Consider the following 22,500-nt stretch of genomic DNA (forward strand, 5'->3'; position numbering starts at 1 on the left):
TCAGAATCAGAATCAGGTTCATTATCACCGGCAGGTGACGTGAAATTTGTTAACTTAGCAGCAGCAGTTCAATGCAGTACGTAATCTAGCAGAGAGAGAGAAAAATAAAATAAAATAAAACATAATGATAAATAGACAAGTAAGTCAATTACAGATATTCAATAGATTTTTTAAAATGTGCAAAAACAGAAATACTGTATATTAAAAAAAAGTGAGGCAGTGTCCAAGGGTTCAATGTCCATCTAGGATGGCCGAGGGGAAGAAGCTGTTCCTGAATCGTTGAGTGTGTGTCTTCAGGCTCCTGTACCTCCTCCCTGATGGCAGAGGGGAAGAAGCTGTTCCTGAATCGTTGAGTGTGTGTCTTCAGGCTCCTGTACCTCCTCCCTGATGGCAGAGGGGAAGAAGCTGTTCCTGAATCGCTGAGTGTGTGTCTTCAGGCTCCTGTACCTCCTCCCTGATGGCAGAGGGGAAGAAGCTGTTCCTGAATCGCTGAGTGTGTGTCTTCAGGCTCCTGTACCTCCTCCCTGATGGCAGAGGGGAAGAAGCTGTTCCTGAATCGTTGAGTGTGTGTCTTCAGACTCCTGTACCTCCTCCCTGATGGCAGAGGGGAAGAAGCTGTTCCTGAATCGTTGAGTGTGTGTCTTCAGGCTCCTGTACCTCCTCCCTGATGGCAGAGGGGAAGAAGCTGTTCCTGTATCGTTGAGTGTGTGTCTTCAGGCTCCTGTACCTCCTCCCTGATGGTAACAGTGAGAAAAGGGCATGTCCTGGGTGCTGGAGGTCCTTTATAATGGACACTGCCTTTCAGAGAGCGTGTCCTGGGGGGTCCGCTGATGATGGACGCTGCTTTCTTGTGGCAGCGCTCCTTGTAAATGTACACGGCGGTGGGGAGGGCTTTGCCTGTGATGGACTGGGCCCTATCCACTACTCTCTGAGGACGTTTCCGTTCCCGGGGTTGGGGTTTCCATGCCAGGTACAGTCAGCCTGAATCTGGAAGCTGCAGGCCAGTCAAACGCATTTCTCTGTGATAATTAAATCACAATCCGGATCTGAAAACATCAGCCCAGTTAGTCTGATATCTGATAATTATTGGTCATTCATCCCAACTGTGGCCAAGTGGTTAAGGTGTTCGTCTAGTGACCTGAAGGTCGCCGGTTCGAGCCTCAGCTGTGGCAGCGTGTTTGTGTCCTTGAGCAAGGCACTTAATCACACATTGCTCTAGTGTCTGTGCTAGGAGTGGCGCCCCACACAGACTTCCAATCTGCACCTTGTAAGGCATGAAAATGCCCGACGCAGGCCTCTCATAGTCTGAGTCGACGTTCCCTCCCTATCCCAACGTCTGTGGTGAGGACAGTGTTAGAATTTAACTTTCAATCGCAGAAGGTTTAGAAAATAACAACATGGAGATTGCATGGAAAGTGAAGTTTAACAAATGTTGTAGAGTTCTTTGAGGGTGCTACCATCGGAAAGAAGGACCCACACCACCAGGTTCAGGAACAGTTATTACCCCTCAACCATCAGGAAGGAGGTACAGGAGCCTCAGGGCCCACACCACCAGGTTCAGGGACAGTTATTACCCATCAACCATCAGGAAGGAGGTACAGGAGCCTCAGGACCCACACCACCAGGTTCAGGGACAGTTATTACCCCTCAACCATCAGGAAGGAGGTACAGGAGCCTCAGGACCCACACCACCAGGTTCAGGGACAGTTATTACCCCTCAACCATCAGGAAGGAGGTACAGGAGCCTCAGGACCCACACCACCAGGTTCAGGGACAGTTATTACCCCTCAACCATCAGGAAGGAGGTACAGGAGCCTCAGGACCCACACCACCAGGTTCAGGGACAGTTATTACCCCTCAACCATCAGGAAGGAGGTACAGGAGCCTCAGGACCCACACCACCAGGTTCAGGGACAGTTATTACCCCTCAACCATCAGGAAGGAGGTACAGGAGCCTCAGGACCCACACCACCAGGTTCAGGGACAGTTATTACCCCTCAACCATCAGGAAGGAGGTACAGGAGCCTCAGGACCCACACCACCAGGTTCAGGGACAGTTATTACCCCTCAACCATCAGGAAGGAGGTACAGGAGCCTCAGGACCCACACCACCAGGTTCAGGGACAGTTATTACCCCTCAACCATCAGGAAGGAGGTACAGGAGCCTCAGGACCCACACCACCAGGTTCAGGGACAGTTATTACCCCTCAACCATCAGGAAGGAGGTACAGGAGCCTCAGGACCCACACCACCAGGTTCAGGGACAGTTATTACCCCTCAACCATCAGGAAGGAGGTACAGGAGCCTCAGGACCCACACCACCAGGTTCGGGAACAGTTATTACCCCTCAACCATCAGGAAGGAGGTACAGGAGCCTCAGGACCCACACCACCAGGTTCAGGAACAGTTATTACCCCCTCAACCATCAGGAAGGAGGTACAGGAGCCTCAGGACCCACACCACCAGGTTCAGGAACAGTTATTACCCCTCAACCATCAGGAAGGAGGTACAGGAGCCTCAGGACCAACACCACCTGGTTCAGAAACAGTTATTACCCCTCAACCATCAGGAAGGAGGTACAGGAGCCTCAGGACCAACACCACCTGGTTCAGAAACAGTTATTACCCCTCAACCATCAGGAAGGAGGTACAGGAGCCTCAGGACCCACACCACCAGGTTCGGGAACAGTTATTACCCCTCAACCATCAGGAAGGAGGTACAGGAGCCTCAGGACCCTCACCACCAGGTTCAGGAACAGTTAATACCCCTCAACCATCAAGAAGGAGGTACAGGAGCCTCAGGACCCACACCACCAGGTTCAGGAACAGTTATTACCCCTCAACCATCAGGAAGGAGGCACAGGAGCCTCAGGACCCACACCACCAGGTTCGGGAACAGTTATACCCCCTCAACCATCAGGAAGGAGGTACAGGAGCCTCAGGACCCACACCACCAGGTTCAGGAACAGTTATTACCCCTCAACCATCAGGAAGGAGGTACAGGAGCCTCAGGACCCACACCACCAGGTTCAGGAACAGTTATTACCCCTCAACCATCAGGAAGGAGGTACAGGAGCCTCAGGACCAACACCACCTGGTTCAGAAACAGTTATTACCCCTCAACCATCAGGAAGGAGGTACAGGAGCCTCAGGACCCACACCACCAGGTTCGGGAACAGTTATTACCCCTCAACCATCAGGAAGGAGGTACAGGAGCCTCAGGACCCACACCACCAGGTTCGGGAACAGTTATTACCCCTCAACCATCAGGAAGGAGGTACAGGAGCCTCAGGACCCTCACCACCAGGTTCAGGAACAGTTAATACCCCTCAACCATCAAGAAGGAGGTACAGGAGCCTCAGGACCCACACCACCAGGTTCAGGAACAGTTATTACCCCTCAACCATCAGGAAGGAGGCACAGGAGCCTCAGGACCCACACCACCAGGTTCAGGAACAGTTATTACCCCTCAACCATCAGGAAGGAGGTACAGGAGCCTCAGGACTCACATCACCAGGTTCAGGAACAGTTATTACCCCCTCAACCATCAGACTCCTGAACCAGCTTCATTCACCCCAACACCGAACTGTTCCCACAACCTATAGACTCACCTTCAGGACTCTTCACTTCCTCTCCTCGATATTTATTGCTTATTTATTTATTATTATTATTATTTCCTCTCGTTTTTTTATATTTGCAGTTTGTTGTTGTTTGCACATTGGTTGTTAGTCCGTCCTGTTGGTTCTGGTCTTTCTGTGTTGTTGGGACTCGAGGACCTGAGTTACAGGGAAAGGTTGAATAAGTAAGGACTTTACTCCCTGGAGTGTAGAAGATTGAGGGGAGATTTGACAGAGCTAGACAAAATTATGAGGGGTATAGACAGGGTAAATGCAAGCAGGGTTTTCCCGCTGAGGTTGGGTGACACTACAACTGGAAGTCATGGGTCAAGGGTGAAAGGTGAAATATTTAAGGGGAACCTTAAGAGGGAACTTGCCCACACAGAAGACGATGAGAGTGTGGAACGAGCTGGCAGCACAGGTGCTGGATGTGGGTTCGATATCAACACGTAAGAGAAACTTGGATAGGGGGATGGATGGGAGGCGTGTGGAGGGCTGGAGGTCAATGGGACGAGGCAAGTTACCAGTTTGGCATGGACTAGATGGGCCGAAGGGCCAATTTCTGTGTTGTGACTCCAAGTCCAGGACACTGTCTCTTCCGGTGGGAAAACATGTTCAAAATTCAAAGTAAATTTGTTATCGAAGTCCTTATATATCACCATATACGACCCTGGGACTTATTTCCCTGTGGGCACTCACAGTAGATACAGAGAAACACAATGGAATCGATGAAAAGCTATGCACAAAGTCAAACGAACTACCGATTTGCAAAAGCAAACTGTGCAATTACCAAAAATAAAGCAAATAATGATAATAATTAATAAATAATTCTGAGGATATGTGCGGTGTAGTCCAAGTGTGACCAATGCAGTGTAATTCTGACCCAAGGCATTAATACTGAGGTCCATCACCACTCTGCCATGTGGGTACCTCTCACGTCTACACCTGATCGGAGGTCTATCTCTCCTCTCCTGTCTCAGTGTCTCTCACGTCTACACCTGATCGGACGTCTATCTCTCCTCTCCTGTCTCAGTGTTTCTCACGTTTAGACCTGATCGGACGTCTATCTCTCCTCTCCTGTCTCAGTGTCTCTCACGTTTAGACCTGATCGGAGGTCTATCTCTCCTCTCCTGTCTCAGTGTCTCTCACGTTTAGACCTGGTAAGACGTCTATCTCTCCTCTCCTGTCTCAGTGTCTCTCACGTTTAGACCTGATCGGACGTCTATTTCTCCTCTCCTGTCTCAGTGTCTCTCACGTTTAGACCTGATCGGACGTCTATCTCTCCTCTCCTATCTCAGTGTCTCTCACGTTTAGACCTGATCGGACGTCTATCTCTCCTCTCCTGTCTCAGTGTCTCTCACGTTTAGACCTGGTAAGACGTCTATCTCTCCTCTCCTGTCTCAGTGTCTCTCACGTTTAGACCTGATCGGACATCTATCTCTCCTCTCCTGTCTCAGTGTCTCTCACGTTTAGACCTGATCAGACATCTATCTCTCCTCTCCTGTCTCAGTGTCTCTCACGTTTAGACCTGATCGGACGTCTATCTCTCCTCTCCTGTCTCAGTGTCTCTCACGTTTAGACCTGGTTGGACGTCTATCTCTCTTCTCCTGTCTGAGGTCTCTCATGCCTACACCTGGTCAGACGTTTAACCAATTTCCCCCGGGATCAATAAAGTGACTATGACTATCTCTCCTCTCCTGTCTGAGGTCTCTCATGCCTACACTTGCAAAGACGTCTATCTCTCCTCTCCTGTCTCAGTGTCTCTCACGTCTACACCTGATCGGACGTCTGTCTCTCCTGTCTTGTCTGATGTCTCACAAGTCTACACCTGGTCAGATGTCTATCTCTCCTCTCCTGTCTGAGGTCTCTCATGCCTACACCTGGTTGGATGTTTATCTCTCCTCTCCTGTCTCAGTTTCTCTCACGTTTAGACCTGGTTGGACGTCTATCTCTCTTCTCCTGTCTGAGGTCTCTCATGCCTACACCTGGTCAGACGTTTAACCAATTTCCCCCAGGATCAATAAAGTGACTATGACTATCTCTCCTCTCCTGTCTGAGGTCTCTCATGCCTACACTTGCAAAGACGTCTATCTCTCCTCTCCCATCTCGGTGTTCCTCACGGCTACACTTGGCATCACCCGTCTTTCGCACCTGTCCCACGTGGATATCCCTCACGCCCACATGTTTACACTCTCGCGTGTCGCAAAGCACCGACTCCTGTCCCACGTGGATATCTCTCACGCCCACATGTTTACACTCTCGCATGTCGCAAAGCACTGACTCTCGGTTTTGGTTTCGACAGAAGAAGGGATCGCTACGTCACAGCCTCCCCAGCACCTGCCCGGGCACCGGACTCAGCACAGGTTGGTCATCATCGCGGAATGTAGAAACACAAAGAGCAGGCAGCGCCCCGCAGGGCCAGGCAGAAATCTGTTAGAGCCGTGTGCAGACACGAAGTTACAGGCCCAGACTAATCCTAGGCTGGATGGTCTTCTGCCTGTCCTTCCAGTAAACTCCCCCACCGTAGAAAACAGCCTCTCCACATTGACCCTATGTGTGTCCTCTGGTCCTAGACTCCCCCACTACAGGAAACATCCTCTCCACATCCACTCTATCTGTGTCCTCTGGTCCAAGACTTCCCCACCCCACCCCACCCCCGCAGGAAACATCGTTTCAACATCCACTCCATTATGGCCTTTCAATATTCAACAGGTTTCTATGGGATTACCCCCTCAGAGCCATCAGTTGCTCGTCATACGTTTCATTCCTGGGATCGGTGGGCTAGTTTGCTCCAGAGTGGTGGAATTTGGGGGGGGGGTGCTGAGAAAAGGGAGAGGATTAGTATTGGATCATTATGCTTGATGGCTAGCACAGAGACAGTGGGATGAAGGGCCTGCCCCCGGGCTCTACCACACTGTGACTCTCTCTACTGATTGGGGTCTGAAGCTGTTCAATAGGAGTAACGGCACTGGACGGAGCTGTAGTCCAACGAAACAAATCTACAGCCTCTGATTTCCAGAGTGCTTCTCAGAGCAAGCAGAGTTCTCTCTGGCTGACTTTCTAAACCATATCAAATGGGCACTTCCACAAGAGAACAGCCCATGGACCCTTAATTCCTCACAGAGGAACTCTCAGCACACCAGTCCCTCTGCCATGAGACCAGAAAACATTGGATCAGAATTCGGCCATCGAGTCTGGTCAGAATACGGCCGTTGATTCAGAATTCGGCCGTCGATTCAGAATTTGGCCTTCGGGTCAGAATTCAGCCATCGAGTCAAAATTTGGCTGTCGATTCAGAATTCGGCCTTTGGATCAGAATTCAGCCATCAGGTCAGATTTCAGCCATCGGGTCAGAATTCGGCCATCGGGTCAGAATTCAGCCAATGGGTCAAAATGTGCCCATCCGGTCAGAATTCGGCCGTCGGGTAAGAATTCGACCATCGACCCAGAATTCAGCCATCGATTCAGAGTTCAGCCTTTGGGTCAGAATTCAGCCGTCGAGTCAGAATCCGGCTGTAGATTCAGAATTTGGCCTTTGGGTCAGAATTCAGCCATCGGGTCAGAATTTGGGTGTCAGGTCAGAATTCAACCATCGAGTCAGTATTCGGCTGTAGATTCAGAATTTGGCCTTTGGGTCAGAATTCGGCCAACGTGTCAGAATGCGCACATATGGTCAGAATTCGGCCATCGAGTCGGGTCAGAATTCGGCCATCGAGTCAAGTCAGAATTCAGCCATAGAGTCAGAATTCAGACATCTTGTCAGAATTCGGCCATTGGGTCAGAATTCGGCCGTCAATTCAGAATTCAGCCACCGGGTCTCAACAGAATTCAGACGTCTTGTCAGAATTCGACCATTGGGTCAGAATGCGCACACATGATCAGTATTCGGCCATCGAGTCTTGTCTGAATTTGGCCATTGGGTCAGAATTCAGCCGTCGGGTCAGGATTCGGGTGTCAGGTCAGAATTCGGCCCTCGGGTTAGAATTCGACCGTTGAATTAGAATTCGGCCATCGGGTCTCTCAGAATTCAGACATTGGGTCAGAATGCAGCCAACAGGTCAGAATGTGCACATATGGTCAGAATTCGGCTATTGAGTCTTGTCAGAATTCGGGTGTCGGGTCAGAATTCAGCCATCCAGTCAGAATTTGGCCGTCGGATCAGAATTCGGGTGTCAGGTCAGAATTTGGCCATCGAGTCAGTATTCAGCCATTGGGTCAGAATTCAGCCATCGAGTCTTGCCAGAATTCAGCCATCAAGTCAGAATTCACACAACTTGTCAGAATTCAGCCATTGAGTCAGAATTCGGGCGTCCGGTCAGAATTTGACAATCTAGTCAGAATTCGGCCTTCGGGTCAGGATTCAGCCATCCAGTCAGAATTCGGCCATCATGTCAAAATTCAGCCCTTAGGTCAGAATTCAGCCGTCGTGTCAGAATTCGGCTGTTGATTCAGAATTAGGCCTTCGGATCAGAATTTGGCCAATGGGTCAGAATGCGTACATATGGTCAGAATTCAGCCAACGGGTCAGAATGCGCGCAAATGGTCAGAATTCAGCCATCGATCTTGTCAGAATTCGTGCGTCAGGTCAGAATTCAGCCATCCAGTCAGAATTCAGCCGTCAGGTCAGAATTTGGGTGTCAGGTCAGAATTCGGCCATCGAGTCTCATCAGAATTCAGCCATCAAGTCAGAATTCAGACATCTTGTCAGAATTCGGCCATTGGGTCAGAATTCGGCCGTTGGGTCAGTTTTCGGCCATCGATTCAGAAGTCAGCCATTGGGTCTCGTCAGAATTCAGACATTGGGTCAGAATTTGGCCGTCGGGTCAGAATTCGGCCATTGATTCAGAATTCAGCCATTGGGTCTCGTCAGAATTCAGACATTGGGTCAGAATTCGGCCTTCTGGTCAGAATTTGGCCACCGAGTCAGAATTCAGCCAATGGGTCAGAATGTGCACATATGGTCAGAATTCGGCCATCGAGTCTTGTCAGAATTCAGGTGTCGGGTTAGACTTCAGCCATCCAGTCAGAATTCGGTCGTCAGATCAGAATTCGGCTGTCAGGTCATAATTCGGCTGTCAGGTCATAATTCGGCCATCGAGTCAGAATTTGGCCTTCGAGTCTCGCCAGAATTCAGACAACTTGTCAGAATTCAACCATTGGGTCAGAATTCGGGCGTCAGGTCAGTTTTCGGCCATTGAGTCAGAATTCGGCCGTCTATTCAGAATTCGGCCATCGGATCTCGTCAGAATTCAGACATTGGGTCAGAATTCGGCTGTTGGGTCAGAATTCGGCCATTGATTCAGAATTTGGCCTTCAGGTCAGAATTCGGCCATTGGGTCAGAATCCAGCCATCGAGTCTCACCAGAATTCAGCCATCGAGTCTCACCAGAATTCAGCCATCAAGTCAGAATTCAGACAACTTGTCAGAATTCAGCTACTGGGTCAGAATTCAGGTGTCGGGTCAGAATTCAGGTATTGGGTCAGAATTTGACCATCTAGTCAGAATTCGGCCTTCGGGTCAGGATTTAGCCATCGAGTCAGAATTCGGCCGTCATGTCAGAATTCAGCCCTTAGGTCAGAATTCAGCCCTTGGGTCAGAATTCAGCCATCGGGTCAGAATTTGGCCAACCGGTCAGAATGCGCACATATGGTCAGAATTCGGCCATTGAGTCTTGTCAGAATTCATGCATCAGGTCAGAATTCAGCTGTCAGGTCAGAATTTGGCTGTCCAGTCAGAATTCGACCATTGAGTCAGGATTCAGCTGTCGATCCAGAATTCGGCCTTTGGCTCAGAATTCTGCCATCAGGTCAGAATTCGGCCATCAGGTTAGATTTCGTCCAATGGGTCAGTTGCAAACATCTGGTCAGAATTTGGCAATCGAGTCCCATCAGAATTCAGCCATCAGGTCAGAATTCGGCCATCGATTCTGGTCAGAATTTGACCAATTAGTCAGAATTCAGCCGTCGGGTCAGAATTCGGCCATCGGGTCAGAATTTGGCTGTCCTGTCAGAATTCGACCTTGAGTCAGAATTCGGCTGTCAATTCAGAATTCAGCCTTTGGCTCAGAATTTGGCCATCCGGTTAGGTTTTGTCCAATGAGTCAGTTGCACCCATCTGGTCAGAATTCAGTCATCGGGTCAGAATTCAGCCATCAGGTCAGAATTCGGCCATCGAGTCTGGTCAGAATTTGCCCGTCGGGTCAGAATTCGACCAATTTGTCAGAATTTGGCTATTGATTCAGAATTCAACAATCGAGTCTGAATTTAGCTGTGGAGTCAGAATTTGGCCATCGGGTCAGAATTCAGACATCGGGTCAGAATTTGGTCATCAAGTCACAATTCGGCCATTGAGTCAGAATTCAGTCGTCGGGTCAGAATTTGGCCGTCGAGTCAGAACTCTGCCATTGATTCAGAATTCGGCCTTCGGCTCAGGATTCAGCCATCGAGTCAGAATTCGGCCGTCGAGTCAGAACTCAGCCCTCTGATCAGAATTTGTCCGTCAAGTTAGAATTCAGCCGTTGGGTCAGAATTCGACCATCTGGTCAGAATTCAGCCATCAGGTCAGAATTCGGCCATCGAGTCTGGTCAGAATTTGGCCGTCGGGTCAGAATTCGACCAATTTGTCAGAATTCGGCTATCGATTCAGAATTCAACAATCGAGTCTGAATTTAGCTGTGGAGTCAGAATTTGGCCATTGGGTCAGAATTCAGACATCGGATCAGAATTTGGTCATCAAGTCACAATTCGGCCATTGAGTCAGAATTCAGTCGTCGGGTCAGAATTTGGCCGTCGAGTCAGAATTCTGCCATTGATTCAGAATTTGGCCTTCGGGTCAGGTTTTGGCCATTGGTTCAGAATTCAGCCATCGGGTCAGAATTCAGCCCTCTGATCAGAATTTGTCCGTCAAGTTAGAATTCAGCCGTTGGGTCAGAATTCGACCATCTGGTCAGAATTCAGCCATTGGGTCAGAATTCAGCCATCAGAACAGAATTCAGCCGTCGAGTCAGAAATCAGTCGTCGGGTCAGAATTCGGACATCGGTTCAGAATTCGGCCATCAGGTTAGAATTCAACCATCGGGTCAAAATGCGCCCATCTGGTCAGAATTCAGCCATCGAATCTGGTCAGAATTCAGCCATCATGTCAGAAATCGACCATCGAGTCAGAATTCGGCCTCGGGGTCAGAATCCGGCCATCAAGTCAGAATTCGGCTGTCAAGTCAGAATTCAGCCCTCCGGTCAGAATTTGTCCGTCAAGTTAGAATTCAGCCGTTGGGTCAGAATTCGGCCATCAGGACAGACTTCAGCCGTCGAGTCAGAATTCGGCTATTGAGTCAGAATTCGGCCGTCAGGTTAGAATTCAGCCATCGGGTCAAAATGGGCCCATCTGGTCAGAATTCAGCCCTCGAGTCTGGTCAGAATTCGACCGTCGTGTTAGAATTCGACCATTGCGTCAGAATTTGGCCTTGGGGTCAGAATCCAGCCATCGGGTCAGATTTCGGCCGTCTGGTCAGAACTTGGCCGCTGGGTCATAATTTGGCCGTTGGTTCAAAATTTGGCCGTCTGGTCGGAATTTGACCATCGAGTCAGAATTCAGCCTTCAGGTCAAATTTCGGCCATTGGGTCAGAATTTGGCCATTGGGTCAGAATTTGGCTGTCCCATCAGAATTCGACCATTGAGTCAGAATTCGGCTGTCAATCCAGAATTCGGCCTTTGGCTCAGAATTTAGCCATCAGGTCAGAATTCAGCCATCGGGTTAGATTTTGTCCAATGGGTCAGTTGCAAACATCTGGTCAGAATTCGGCAACCGAGTCTCATCAGAATTCAGGCATTGGATCAGAATTCGGCCATCAAGTCTGGTCAGAATTCGACCAATTAGTCAGAATTCAGCTGTCAATTCAGAATTCAGCCATCAAGTCAGAATTTGGCTGTGGAGTCAGAATTCGGCCATTAGGCCAGAATTCAGCCATCCAGTCAGAATTTGGTCATCAAGTCAGAATTCAGCCCGCGGGTCAGAATTTGTCCGTCGAGTGAGAATTCTGCCATTAATTCAGAATTCGGCCTTCGGGTCAGGATTCAGCCATCGAGTCAGAATTCAGCTGTTGAGTCAGAATTCAGCCCTCCGGTCAGAATTTGGCCATTGGGTCAGAATTCAGACATCGGTTCAGAATGCGCCCATCTGGTCAGAATTTGGCCGTTGGGTCAGAATTGGTCCATTGAGTCAGAATTTGGCCGTCGGGTTAGAATTCAACCATTGGGTCAAAATGCACCCATCTGGTCAGAATTCAGCCATCTTGTCAGGATTCGACCATCAAGTCAGAATTCGGCCTTGGGGTCAGAATCCAGCCATCGAGTTAGAATTCAGCCATCTGGTCAGAATTCAGGCACCGAATCTCGTGGGAATTCGGCCATCGGGTCAGAATTCAGCCATCAGGTCTGAATGCACCAATCTGGTCAGAATTCGGCCGTCGATTCAGAAATCAGCTGTTGGGTCAGAATTTGGCCGTCGGGTCAGAATTTGACCATCGAGTCAGAATTCGGCTGTCGATTCAGAATTCGGCCTTCGGGTCAGAATTCAGCCTTCGGGTCATAATTCGTCCATTGGGTCAGAATTCAGCCGTTGGGTCAGAATTTAGCCCTTAGGTCAGAATTCAGGCATTGGGTCAGAACTCAGCCATTGGTTCAGAATTTGGCCATCGGGTCAGAATTTGGCCGTCCTGTCAGAATTCGACCATTGAGTCAGAATTCAGCGGTCGATTCAGAATTCGGCCTTTGGCTCAGTATTCGGCCATCAGGTTAGATTTCGTCCAATGGGTCAGTTGCACCTATCTGGTCAGAATTCGGCCATCGAGTCTCATCAGAATTCAGATATCGAGTCAGAATTCAGCCATCGGGTCAGGATTCGGCCATCGAGTCTGCTCTGAATTCTGCCGTTGGGTCAGAATTCGACCAATTAGTCAGAATTCAGCCATCAAGTCAGAATTTGGCTGTGGAGTCAAAATTCGGCCATCAGGTCAGAATTCGGCCGTTGGGTGAAAATTCGGCCATCAGTTCAAAATTTGGCTATCCAGTCAGAATTTGACTATCAAGTCAGAATTCAGCTATTGATTCAGAATTTGACCTTCAGGTCAGATTTCAGCCATTGGTTCAGAATTCAGACATCGGGTCAGAATTCGGTCAAGTCAGAATTCAGCCTTTAAATCAGAATTTAGCCCTCGGGTCAGAATTTGATCGTCGAATCAGAATTCTGCCATTGATTCAGAATTTGGCATTCAGGGAAGGATTCAGCCATCGAGTAAGAATTCGGCCGTCGAATCTGAATTCAGCCCTCCGGTCAGAATTTGTCCGTCAAGTCAGAATTCAGCCATTGGGTCAGAATTCAGCCGTCAAGTCAGAATTTGGCCATTGAGTCAGAATTCAGACATCGGTTCAGAATGCGCCCATCTGGTCAGAATTCAGCCATCGTGTCAGAATTCGACCATCGAGTCAGAATTCGGCCATCGATTCAGAATTTGGCCTTTAGGCCAGACTTCGACCATCGAGTCAGAATTTGGCCGTCAGGTTAGAATTCAACCATCGGGTCAGAATTCGGCCGTCTGGTCAGAACTCGGCCGTTGGGTCATAATTCGGCCGTCGGTTCAAAATTTGGCCATCTGGTCAGAATTTGACCATCGAGTCAGAATTCGGCCTTCAGGTCAAATTTCGGCCATTGGGTCAGAATTTGGTCATTGGGTCAGAATTTGGCTGTCCCATCAGAATTCGACCATTGAGTCAGAATTCAGCTGTCGATCCAGAATTCGGCCTTTGGCTCAGAATTCAGCCATTGGGTTAGATTTTGTCCAATGGGTTAATTGCAAATATCTGGTCAGAATTTGGCAATCGAGTCTCATCAGAATTCAGCCATCGGGTCAGAATTCGGCCATTGAGTCTGGTCAGAATTCGACCAATTAGTCAGAATTCAGCTGTCGATTCAGAATTCAGCCATCAAGTCAGAATTTGGCTGTGGAGTCAGAATTCGGCCATTAGGCCAGAATTCGGCCGTCAGGTCAGAAGTCAGCAGTTGGGTCAAAATTTGGCCATCTAGCCAGAAGTTGACCATCGAGTCAGAATTCGGCCTTCGGGTAAGATTTCGGCCATTGGTTCAGAATTCGGCCTTCGGGTCAGAATTCAGCCATCCGGTCAGAATTTGGTCATCAAGTCAGAATTCAGCCATCAAGTCAGGATTCAGCCCTCAGGTCAGAATTTGTCTGTCGAGTCAGAATTCATCCATTAATTCAGAATTCAGCCTTCGGGTCAGGATTCAGCCATCGAGTCAGAATTCGGCCGTCGAGTCAGAATTCAGCCCTCCGGTCAGAATTCGACCATCAAGTCAGAATTCGGCCTTGGGGTCAGAATCCGGCCATCGAGTCAGAATTCAGCCATCTGATCAGAATTCAGGCATCGAATCTTGTGAGAATTCAGCCGTCGGGTCAAAATTCAGACATCATGTCAGAACTCGGCCATAGGGTCAGAATTTGACCAGCGAGTCAGAAGGCCGTTGATTCAGAATTCGGCCCTTAGGTTAGAATTTGGCCAGTGGGTCAGAATTCAGCCATTGGGTCAGAATTTGGCTGTCAGGTCAGAATTCAGCCATCGATTCAGAATTCAGCCCTCGGGTCAGAATTCGTCCATCAAGTCTCATCAGAACTTGGCCATTGAGTCAGAATTCAGCCATTGAGCCAGAACTCAGCCGTCGGTTCAGAATTCGGCATGGAGTCAGATTTCGGCCGTCAGGTCTAGAATTCAGCCATCAAGTGAGAATTGAGCTGTCGGGTCAGAATTCGTCAATCAAGTCTCGTCAGAATTTGGCCATTGAGTCTGGTCAGATTTCAGCCATTGGGTCAGAATTTGACCATCGAATCAGATTTTGACCGTTGATTCAGAATTCAGCCTTCGGATCAGAATTCGACCATCAAGTCAGAATTCGGCCTTGGGGTCAGAATCCGGCCATCGGGTCAAAATTCAGCCATCTGGTCAGAATTCAGGCATTGAATCTTGTGAGAATTCAGCTGTCCAGTCAGAATTCAGACATCGTGTCAGAATTCAGCTGTAGGGTCAGAATTCGACCATCGAGTCAGAAGGCTGTTGATTCAGAATTCGGCCTTTAGGTTAGAATTTGGCCAGTGGGTCAGAATTCAGCCGTCAGTTCAGAATTCGGCTGTCGGGTTGGAAATCGGCTGTCGATTCAGAATTTGGCCTTTGCGTCAGAATTTGGCCATCAAGTCAGAATTCGACCATCGATTCAGAATTCAGCTGCCTTCAGGTCAGAATTCGGCCATCGAGTCAGAATTCGACCGTCGGGTCAGAATTTGACCATCGAGACAGAATTTGGCTGTCGGTTCAGAATTTGGCCATCGAGTCAGAATTCGGCCATCGGGTCAGAATTTGGCCGTCGGTCAGAATTCGTCATTTGAGTCTCAGAATCCAGCCATCGAGTCTGGACAGAATTCAGCCATTGGGTCAGAATTAAACCATGGAGTCAGAATTTAGCCGTCGATTCAGAATTTGGCCTTGGTGTCAGAATTCAGCCATCGGATCAGAATTCAGCCATCAGAACAGAATTTGACCATCGAGTCAGAATTTGGCTGTCGATTCAGAATTCGGCCATCAGGTCAGAATTCGGCCATCAGGTTAGATTTTGTCCAATGAGTCAGTTGCACCCATCTGGTCAGAATTCGGCCATCGAGTCTCGTCAGAATTCAATCATCGGGTCAGAATTCAGCCATCAGGTCAGAATTCGGTCATCGAGTCTGGTCAGAATTCGACCAATTAGTCAGAATTCGGCTGTTGATTCAGAATTCAACAATCGAGTCAGAATTTGGCTGTGGAGTCAGAATTCGGCCATCAGGTCAGAATTCAGCCGTGGGGTCAAGATTCGGCCGTCGGTTCAAAATTTGGCTGTCCCATCAGAATTTGACCATTGAGTCAGAATTCAGCCTTCGGGTCAGGTTTTGGCCATTGGTTCAGAATTCGGCCATCGGGTCAGAATTCAGACATTGGGTCAGAATTCAGTTATCAAGTCAGAATTCAGCCATTGAGTCAGAATTCAGTCGTCGGGGCAGAATTTGGCCGTCGAGTCAGAATTCTGCCATTGATTCAGAATTCAGCATTCAGCTCAGAATTCGGCCATCAAGTCAGAATTCGGCCATCGAGTCAGAATTCATCCACTTATAAAGCTAATTTTGTTCCCTTGGTAGATTCTCTGAACTATTTATTTAGTAGATGGAACCCACTTACATTTTCACATGTTGGTCACATCCATATAGTCAAAATGATGATTTTACAAAAATTTTTATATTTATTTCAGAATATCCCTGTTTTTCTGACTAAGAAGTTTTTAGATCGGATTGATTCTATTATTTTACCTTTTATGTGGAGTAATAAAAGACCAAGAATTAGTAAATGTCACTTACAAAAGTTGAAAAAGGATGGAGGTCTCGTTTTGCCTAATTTAAGAATGTATTACTGGGCTGTTAATGTGCGATATATGTCCTTTTGGTTACACTGGGTTGATAAGAATGATCGACCAATTTGGGTAGACTTGGAATTGAAAGCTGTGAAACACTTTTATTTAACCTTGTTATTGGGAGCTGCCATACCTATACAATTAGCTAAAGTTGCTAATTTAAATTTATACCCTGTGATTAAGCATTCTTTACAAATTTGGCTCCAGTTCTGTAATTTTTTTAATCTTAAGCTTTGTAGTTTAATTTATGGCAATTACTTTTTTAAGCCTTCTTTGAGTGATCCAGTTTTTTACTTTTTCTCAGATTATGAGGACACTCAGTCCTCCTTTATTGTCATTTAGAAATGCATGCATTAAAAAATGATACAATGTTCCTCCGGTATGATATCACAGAAACACAAGACAGACCACAACTAAAACTGACAAAAACCACATAATTATAACATATAGTTACAACAGTGCAAAACAATACCGTAATTTGATAAAGAGCAGACCATGGGCACGGTTACGAAAAAGTCTCAAAGTCCCGATAGCCCCATCATCTCACGCAGACAGTTGAAGGGAGAAACTCTCCCTGCCATGAACCTCCAGCACCGCAAACTTGCCGATGCAGCATCCTGGAAGCACCCGACCACAGCCCACTCTTGAGTCCGTCCGAAAACTTCGAGCCTCCGACCAGCCCTCCGACACTGAGTACTAATTGGTCGAATTCTGACCCGATGACCGAATTCTGACTCGATGACTGAATTCTGATGAGACTTGATAGCCGAATTCTGACCAGATGGGTGCATTCTGACCCATTGGCCAAACTCTAACCCGATGGCTGAATTCTGACCTGATGGCCGAATTCTGAATCATCAGCCGAATTTTGACTCAATGGTCGAATTCTGACGGGACAGCCAAATCCTGACCCGATGGTCGAATTCTGACCCGAAGGCCGAATTCTGAATCGATGGCTGAATTCTGACCAGACTCGATGGCTGAATTCTGACAAGACTCGAATGACGAATTCTGACCCGACGGCCGAATTCTGACCCAATGGCCGAAATCTTATCCGATGGGTGAATTCTGACCTGACAGCTGAATTCTCACTTGATGGCTGAATTCTGACCAGATGGGAGCATTCTGAACCGATTTCCGAATTCTGACCCAACAGCCGAATTCTGACCTGATGGGCGAATTCTGACTCGATGGCTGAATTTTGACTCTATGGCCTTAATTAGACTCGATGGGCCAATTCTGATTTGATGACCTAAATCAGACTCGATGAGTCATGTTACGTACCCCGTAACTGGGTAGCCAAACCAGCAGAAATGGAACACTCGGAGTCTGGATTACTAGGAACTAATAAAGTTTTATTAAAGAACTAAGTAATACAGTACTCTAATCGTAAGGATATAAATGTGACAGGTTAGCAACGATAATACACACATATACACAGAAATAGGGTAATAGGAATCAATCAAGCTCTATCGCAGTCTAGGGGTAAAATGATCAGTCTTAAGTGACACAGAGTTCAGTTCAGTTTAGTGCAGTTCGCAGTAATCGCTGTTGTACCATTGGGGAGAGAGAGAGAGAGGGATACAGTTTGGATCAGGCAGACCTTTGATGTCTTCGCAGTTGGTTTCGGGCCGACCCTTTTATGTCTTCTATCCAGCTGTGGTCATCGACTGTGACCCCTCCGTTCCGGATACGATCGTTCTTCCGCGGTGAACCCAGCACCCAGGCAAGGGCGGACACACCCCAGGTTCCTACCGATCGTACCTTTACACCCTGTGAGCCTCTGGTCGGTTCCCACGAACCAGACCTCCAAACTCCCACCACTAGTGGGGGCACATCGCTCTTTCCAGGATCTTGTTGTCTCATGGTGTTGTGGTGTGTCGCGTGCCTTAGTGAACCTGCTCTTTTCATCCCCCTGCTGGGGTATTACCTGTCCATCAAACTTCAAACAGTTCAGGTTCAAAGTAACCGGTCTGTCAATATTCTGAATTGTGTTTATTTTCCGTTAATCCCTCTCTTCTCTCTTATTAGCATTTTGAATGTTTCTCCATTGTCTCTCTTATCTCTCTCATTAGCATCAATCCTCCGATAGCTTTGCTTGGCATCACAGCCAAACCTGAGATGACGGCCGAATTCTGACTTGATGGCTGAATTCTGACACAAAGACTGAACTTTAAATCAACAGCCGAATTCTCACTTAATGGTCGAATTCAGACCCGGTGGCCGAATTCTGACCCAATGGCCAAATTCTGACCTGAAGGCCATGTTCTGAATTGACAGCCGGATCCTGGCTTGATGGCTGAATTCTGGCATGAAGGCCAAACTCTGAATCGAAGGCCGAATTCTTGCTCAATGGTCGAATTCTGACCCGTTGGCCGAATTCTGACCCGATGGCTGAATTCTGACTCGATGTCCGAATTCTGATGAGACTCGATGGCCAAATTCTGACCTGATGGCCGAATTCTGACTGGACAGCTGAATTCTGACAATGGCCAGATTCTGACTCGATGGACGTATTCTGACCCTACGGCTGTATTCTGACATGATGTCTGAATTCTGACTCAATGGCGGAATTCTGACTGGATGGCTGAATTCTGACCCGACACCCGAATTCTGACAAGTCTCAATGGCCGAATTCTGATCATATGTGTGCATTCTGACCTGATGGCCGAATTCTGACCCAAAGGCTGAATTCTGACCCAATAGCCGAATTCTAAATCAATGGCAGAATTCTGAATCAACAGCCAAATTCTGACTAATTGGTTGAATTCTGACCCGACGGCCAAATTCTAACTTGATGACCGAATTCTGACCCGATGGCCAAATTCTGACCTAAGGGCTGAATTCTGACTCATTGGCCGAATTCTGACTCAATGGCTGAATTCTGACCCGAAGGCTGAATTCTGAATCGACAGCCGAATTCTGACTAATTGGTCGAATTCTGACCAGACTCGATGGCCAAATTCTGACCCAATGGCTGAATTCTGACTCGATGACTGAATTCTGATGCGACTCCATGGCCGAATTCAGACCAGATGGGTGCATTCTGACCCATTGGCCGAACTCTGACCTGATGGCCAAATTCTGAGCCAAAGGCCGAATTCTGAATCGTCAGCCGAATTCTGACTCAATGGTCGAATTCTGACGGGACAGCCAAATTCTGACCCGATGGCCGAATTCTGACCCGAAGGCCGAATTCTGAATCGACGGCCAACTTCTGACTCAATGGTCGAATTCTGACCCAATGGCTGATGAGGCTATCGGGACTTGAGACTTTTTTTTACTGTGCCCATAATCTGCTCTTTATCAAATTACAGTATTGCCTTGCACTGTTGTAACTATATGTTATAATTATGTGGTTTTGTCACTTTTAGTCTTGGTTTGTCCTGTGTTTCTGTGATATCTTTCTGGAGGAACATTGTATTATTTTTTAATACTTGCATTTCTAAATGACAATAAACAAGGACTGAGTGTCCTTGTAATCTTTAAAAAAAATTTTGATCGAACTCGGGTCATAATTCGGCCATTGAGTCAGAATTTGGCCATCGGTTAAGATGTCAGCCATCGGGTCAGAATTCGGCCATCAGGTCAGAATTCGGCCATTGAGTCAGAATTTGGCCGTCTGGTTAGAATTCGGCCATTGGGTCAGAACTCGGCTATCGGATAAAATTTCGGCCATCGGGTCAGAATTCGGCCATCAGGTCAGAATGTGTCCATCTGGTCAGAATTCAGCCATCGAGTCTGGTCAGAATTCGGCCGTCGGGTCAGAATTTGGCTTTCGGGTCAGAATTCGGCCATCGAGTCTGGTCAGAATTCAGCTGTCGATTCAGAATTTGGCCATCGAGTCAGAATTCGGCCAACTGGTCAGAATGTGCCCATCTGGTAAGAATTCGGCCGTCAGTTCAGAATTCGACCATCAAGTCAGAATTCGGATGTCAAGTACGAATTCAGCCGTCAAGTCAGAATTCGGCCGTCGGGTCAGAATTCGAACATCAAGTCAGAATTCGGCCGCTGGGTCAGAATTCGAACATCAAGTCAGAATTCGGCCGTCAAGCCAGAATTCGGCCGCTGGGTCAGAATTCGGCCATTGGGTCAGAATTCGAACATCAAGTCAGAATTTGGCCGCTGGGTCAGAATTCGGCCATTGGGTCAGAATTCGGCCGTCAGGTCAGAATTCGGCCGTCAGGTCAGAAATTGGACGTCGAGTCCGAATTCGGTGGTCGGGTCAGAATTCGGCCGCTGGGTCAGAATTCAGCCATCGGGTCATAATTGGCCCTTCGAGTCTGATCTGCCATTCGATCTTTTCTGATTTATTGTCCCTCCCAAACCCACTCTACTGATCTCTGTCTGTAAGGGAGAAGAATGGAAAGAGTGGGAATAACAGGGCCTTCTCTGGTTGGCTGCTGGTGTTGGGGCCGCCTCTTTGCACATTCTATGTCAATGACGGACGACGGAATTGACGGCTTTGTGGCCAACCTGACAGACTGTACGAAGATAGATGGAGGGCAGGTGCTGCTGAGGAATTTCTAGCCAGAGGGTGGTGAATCTGTGAAATTCATTGCCACAAACGGCTGTGGAGGCCAAGTCATTGGGTATATTTAAAGTGGAGGTTGATAAGTTCTTGATCAGTCAGGGTGTCAAAGATTACAGGGAGAAGGCAGGAGAATGGGGTTGAGAGGGATAATAAATCAGCCATGATGGACTGGAGTAGACTTGATGGGCCAAATGGCCCAATTTTGCTCCTAGGTTTTAGTGTGTAATGTGGTCCGACCTTTTATCCCACCCCAAAGTCAATCTAACCCTTCCCTCCGAGATAGCCCTCCATTATTCTGTCATCCACATGAGTCTCTTAAATATCAGGGTGTTCCACGCAAGTAAAACCACCACTTCTGACATCCTCCCTATAACTCCTCCCAAAATTTATGCCCCCTCGTATTAGCCATTTCTGCCCTGGGAAAAAGTCTCTGACTGTCTACTCTATCAATGCCTCCCATCATCTTGTACACCTCTATCAGGTCACCTCTCACCTTCCTTCGCTCCAAAGAGAAAAGCCTGAGCTCGCTCAACCTTATATCAAAAAGACATGGTCTCTAATCCAGGCAACATCCTGGTGAATCTCCTCTGCACCCTCTCTAATCCAGACAGCATCCTGGTGAATCTCCTCTGCATCCTCTCTAATCCAGGCAACGTCCTGGTGAATCTCCTCTACACCCTCTCTAATCCAGGCAGCATCCTGGTGAATCTCCTCTGCACCCTCTCTAATCCAGGCAGCATCCTGGTGAATCTCCTCTTCACCCTCTCTAATCCAGGCAGCGTCCTGGTGAATCTCCTCTGCACCCTCTCTAATCCAGGCAGCGTCCTGGTGAATCTCCTCTGCACCCTCTCTAATCCAGGCAGCATCCTGGTGAATCTCCTCTGCACCCTCTCTAATCCAGGCAGCGTCCTGGTGAATCTCCTCTGCACCCTCTCTAATCCAGGCAACATCCTGGTGAATCTCCTCTGCGCCCTCTCTAATCCAGGCAGCATCCTGGTGAATCTCCTCTGCGCCCTCTCTAATCCAGGCAGCGTCCTGGTGAATCTCCTCTGCGCCCTCTCTAATCCAGGCAGCGTCCTGGTGAATCTCCTCTGCGCCCTCTCTAATCCAGGCAGCGTCCTGGTGAATCTCTTCTGCACCCTCTCTAATCCAGGCAGCGTCCTGGTGAATCTCTTCTGCACCCTCTCTAATCCAGGCAGCGTCCTGGTGAATCTCCTCTGCACCCTCTCTAATCCAGGCAGCGTCCTGGTGAATCTCCTCTGCACCCTCTCTAATCCAGGCAGCGTCCTGGTGAATCTCTTCTGCGCCATCTCTAATCCAGGCAGCGTCCTGGTGAATCTCTTCTGCACCCTCTCTAATCCAGGCAGCGTCCTGGTGAATCTCCTCTGCACCCTCTCTAATCCAGGCAACGTCCTGGTGAATCTCCTCTGCATCCTCTCTAATCCAGGCAGTGTCCCGGTGAATCTCCTCTGCACCCTCTCTAATCCAGGCAGCATCCTGGTGAATCTCCTCTGCACCCTCTCTAATCCAGGCAGCATCCTAGTGAATCTCCTCTGCACCCTCTCTAATCCAGGCAGCATCCTGGTGAATCTCCTCTGCACTCTCTCTAATCCAGGCAACATCCTGGTGAATCTCCTCTGCACCTTCTCTAATCCAGACAGCATCCTGGTGAATCTCCTCTGCACCCTCTCTAATCTAGGCAACATCCTTGTGAATCTCCTCTGCACTCTCTCTAATCCAGGCAGCATCCTGGTGAATCTCCTCTGCACCTTTTCCAAAGCTTCCATGTCCTTCCCAGGGGGAGTCTTGGACCAGAGGACACAGATAGAGTGGATGTGGAGAGGATG

General features: G+C 48.3%; 1 protein-coding gene across 3 annotated transcripts in view; it reads left to right on the top strand.

Annotated features, from left to right (window-relative positions):
• The window catches only part of LOC134340426 (growth factor receptor-bound protein 7-like), a 189,476-nt gene that overhangs the window by 136,844 nt on the left and 30,132 nt on the right, over positions 1-22,500 (top strand). For all 3 annotated transcript variants that reach the window (XM_063037645.1, XM_063037644.1, XM_063037646.1), the window contains one exon: positions 5,919-5,979. In XM_063037645.1, coding sequence (XP_062893715.1) covers positions 5,919-5,979 — 61 coding nt within the window. The remainder of the gene's footprint in view (positions 1-5,918; positions 5,980-22,500) is intronic.

Source organism: Mobula hypostoma, chromosome X1 (assembly GCF_963921235.1).
Source record: "Mobula hypostoma chromosome X1, sMobHyp1.1, whole genome shotgun sequence".
Taxonomy (NCBI): Eukaryota; Metazoa; Chordata; class Chondrichthyes; order Myliobatiformes; family Myliobatidae; genus Mobula; species Mobula hypostoma.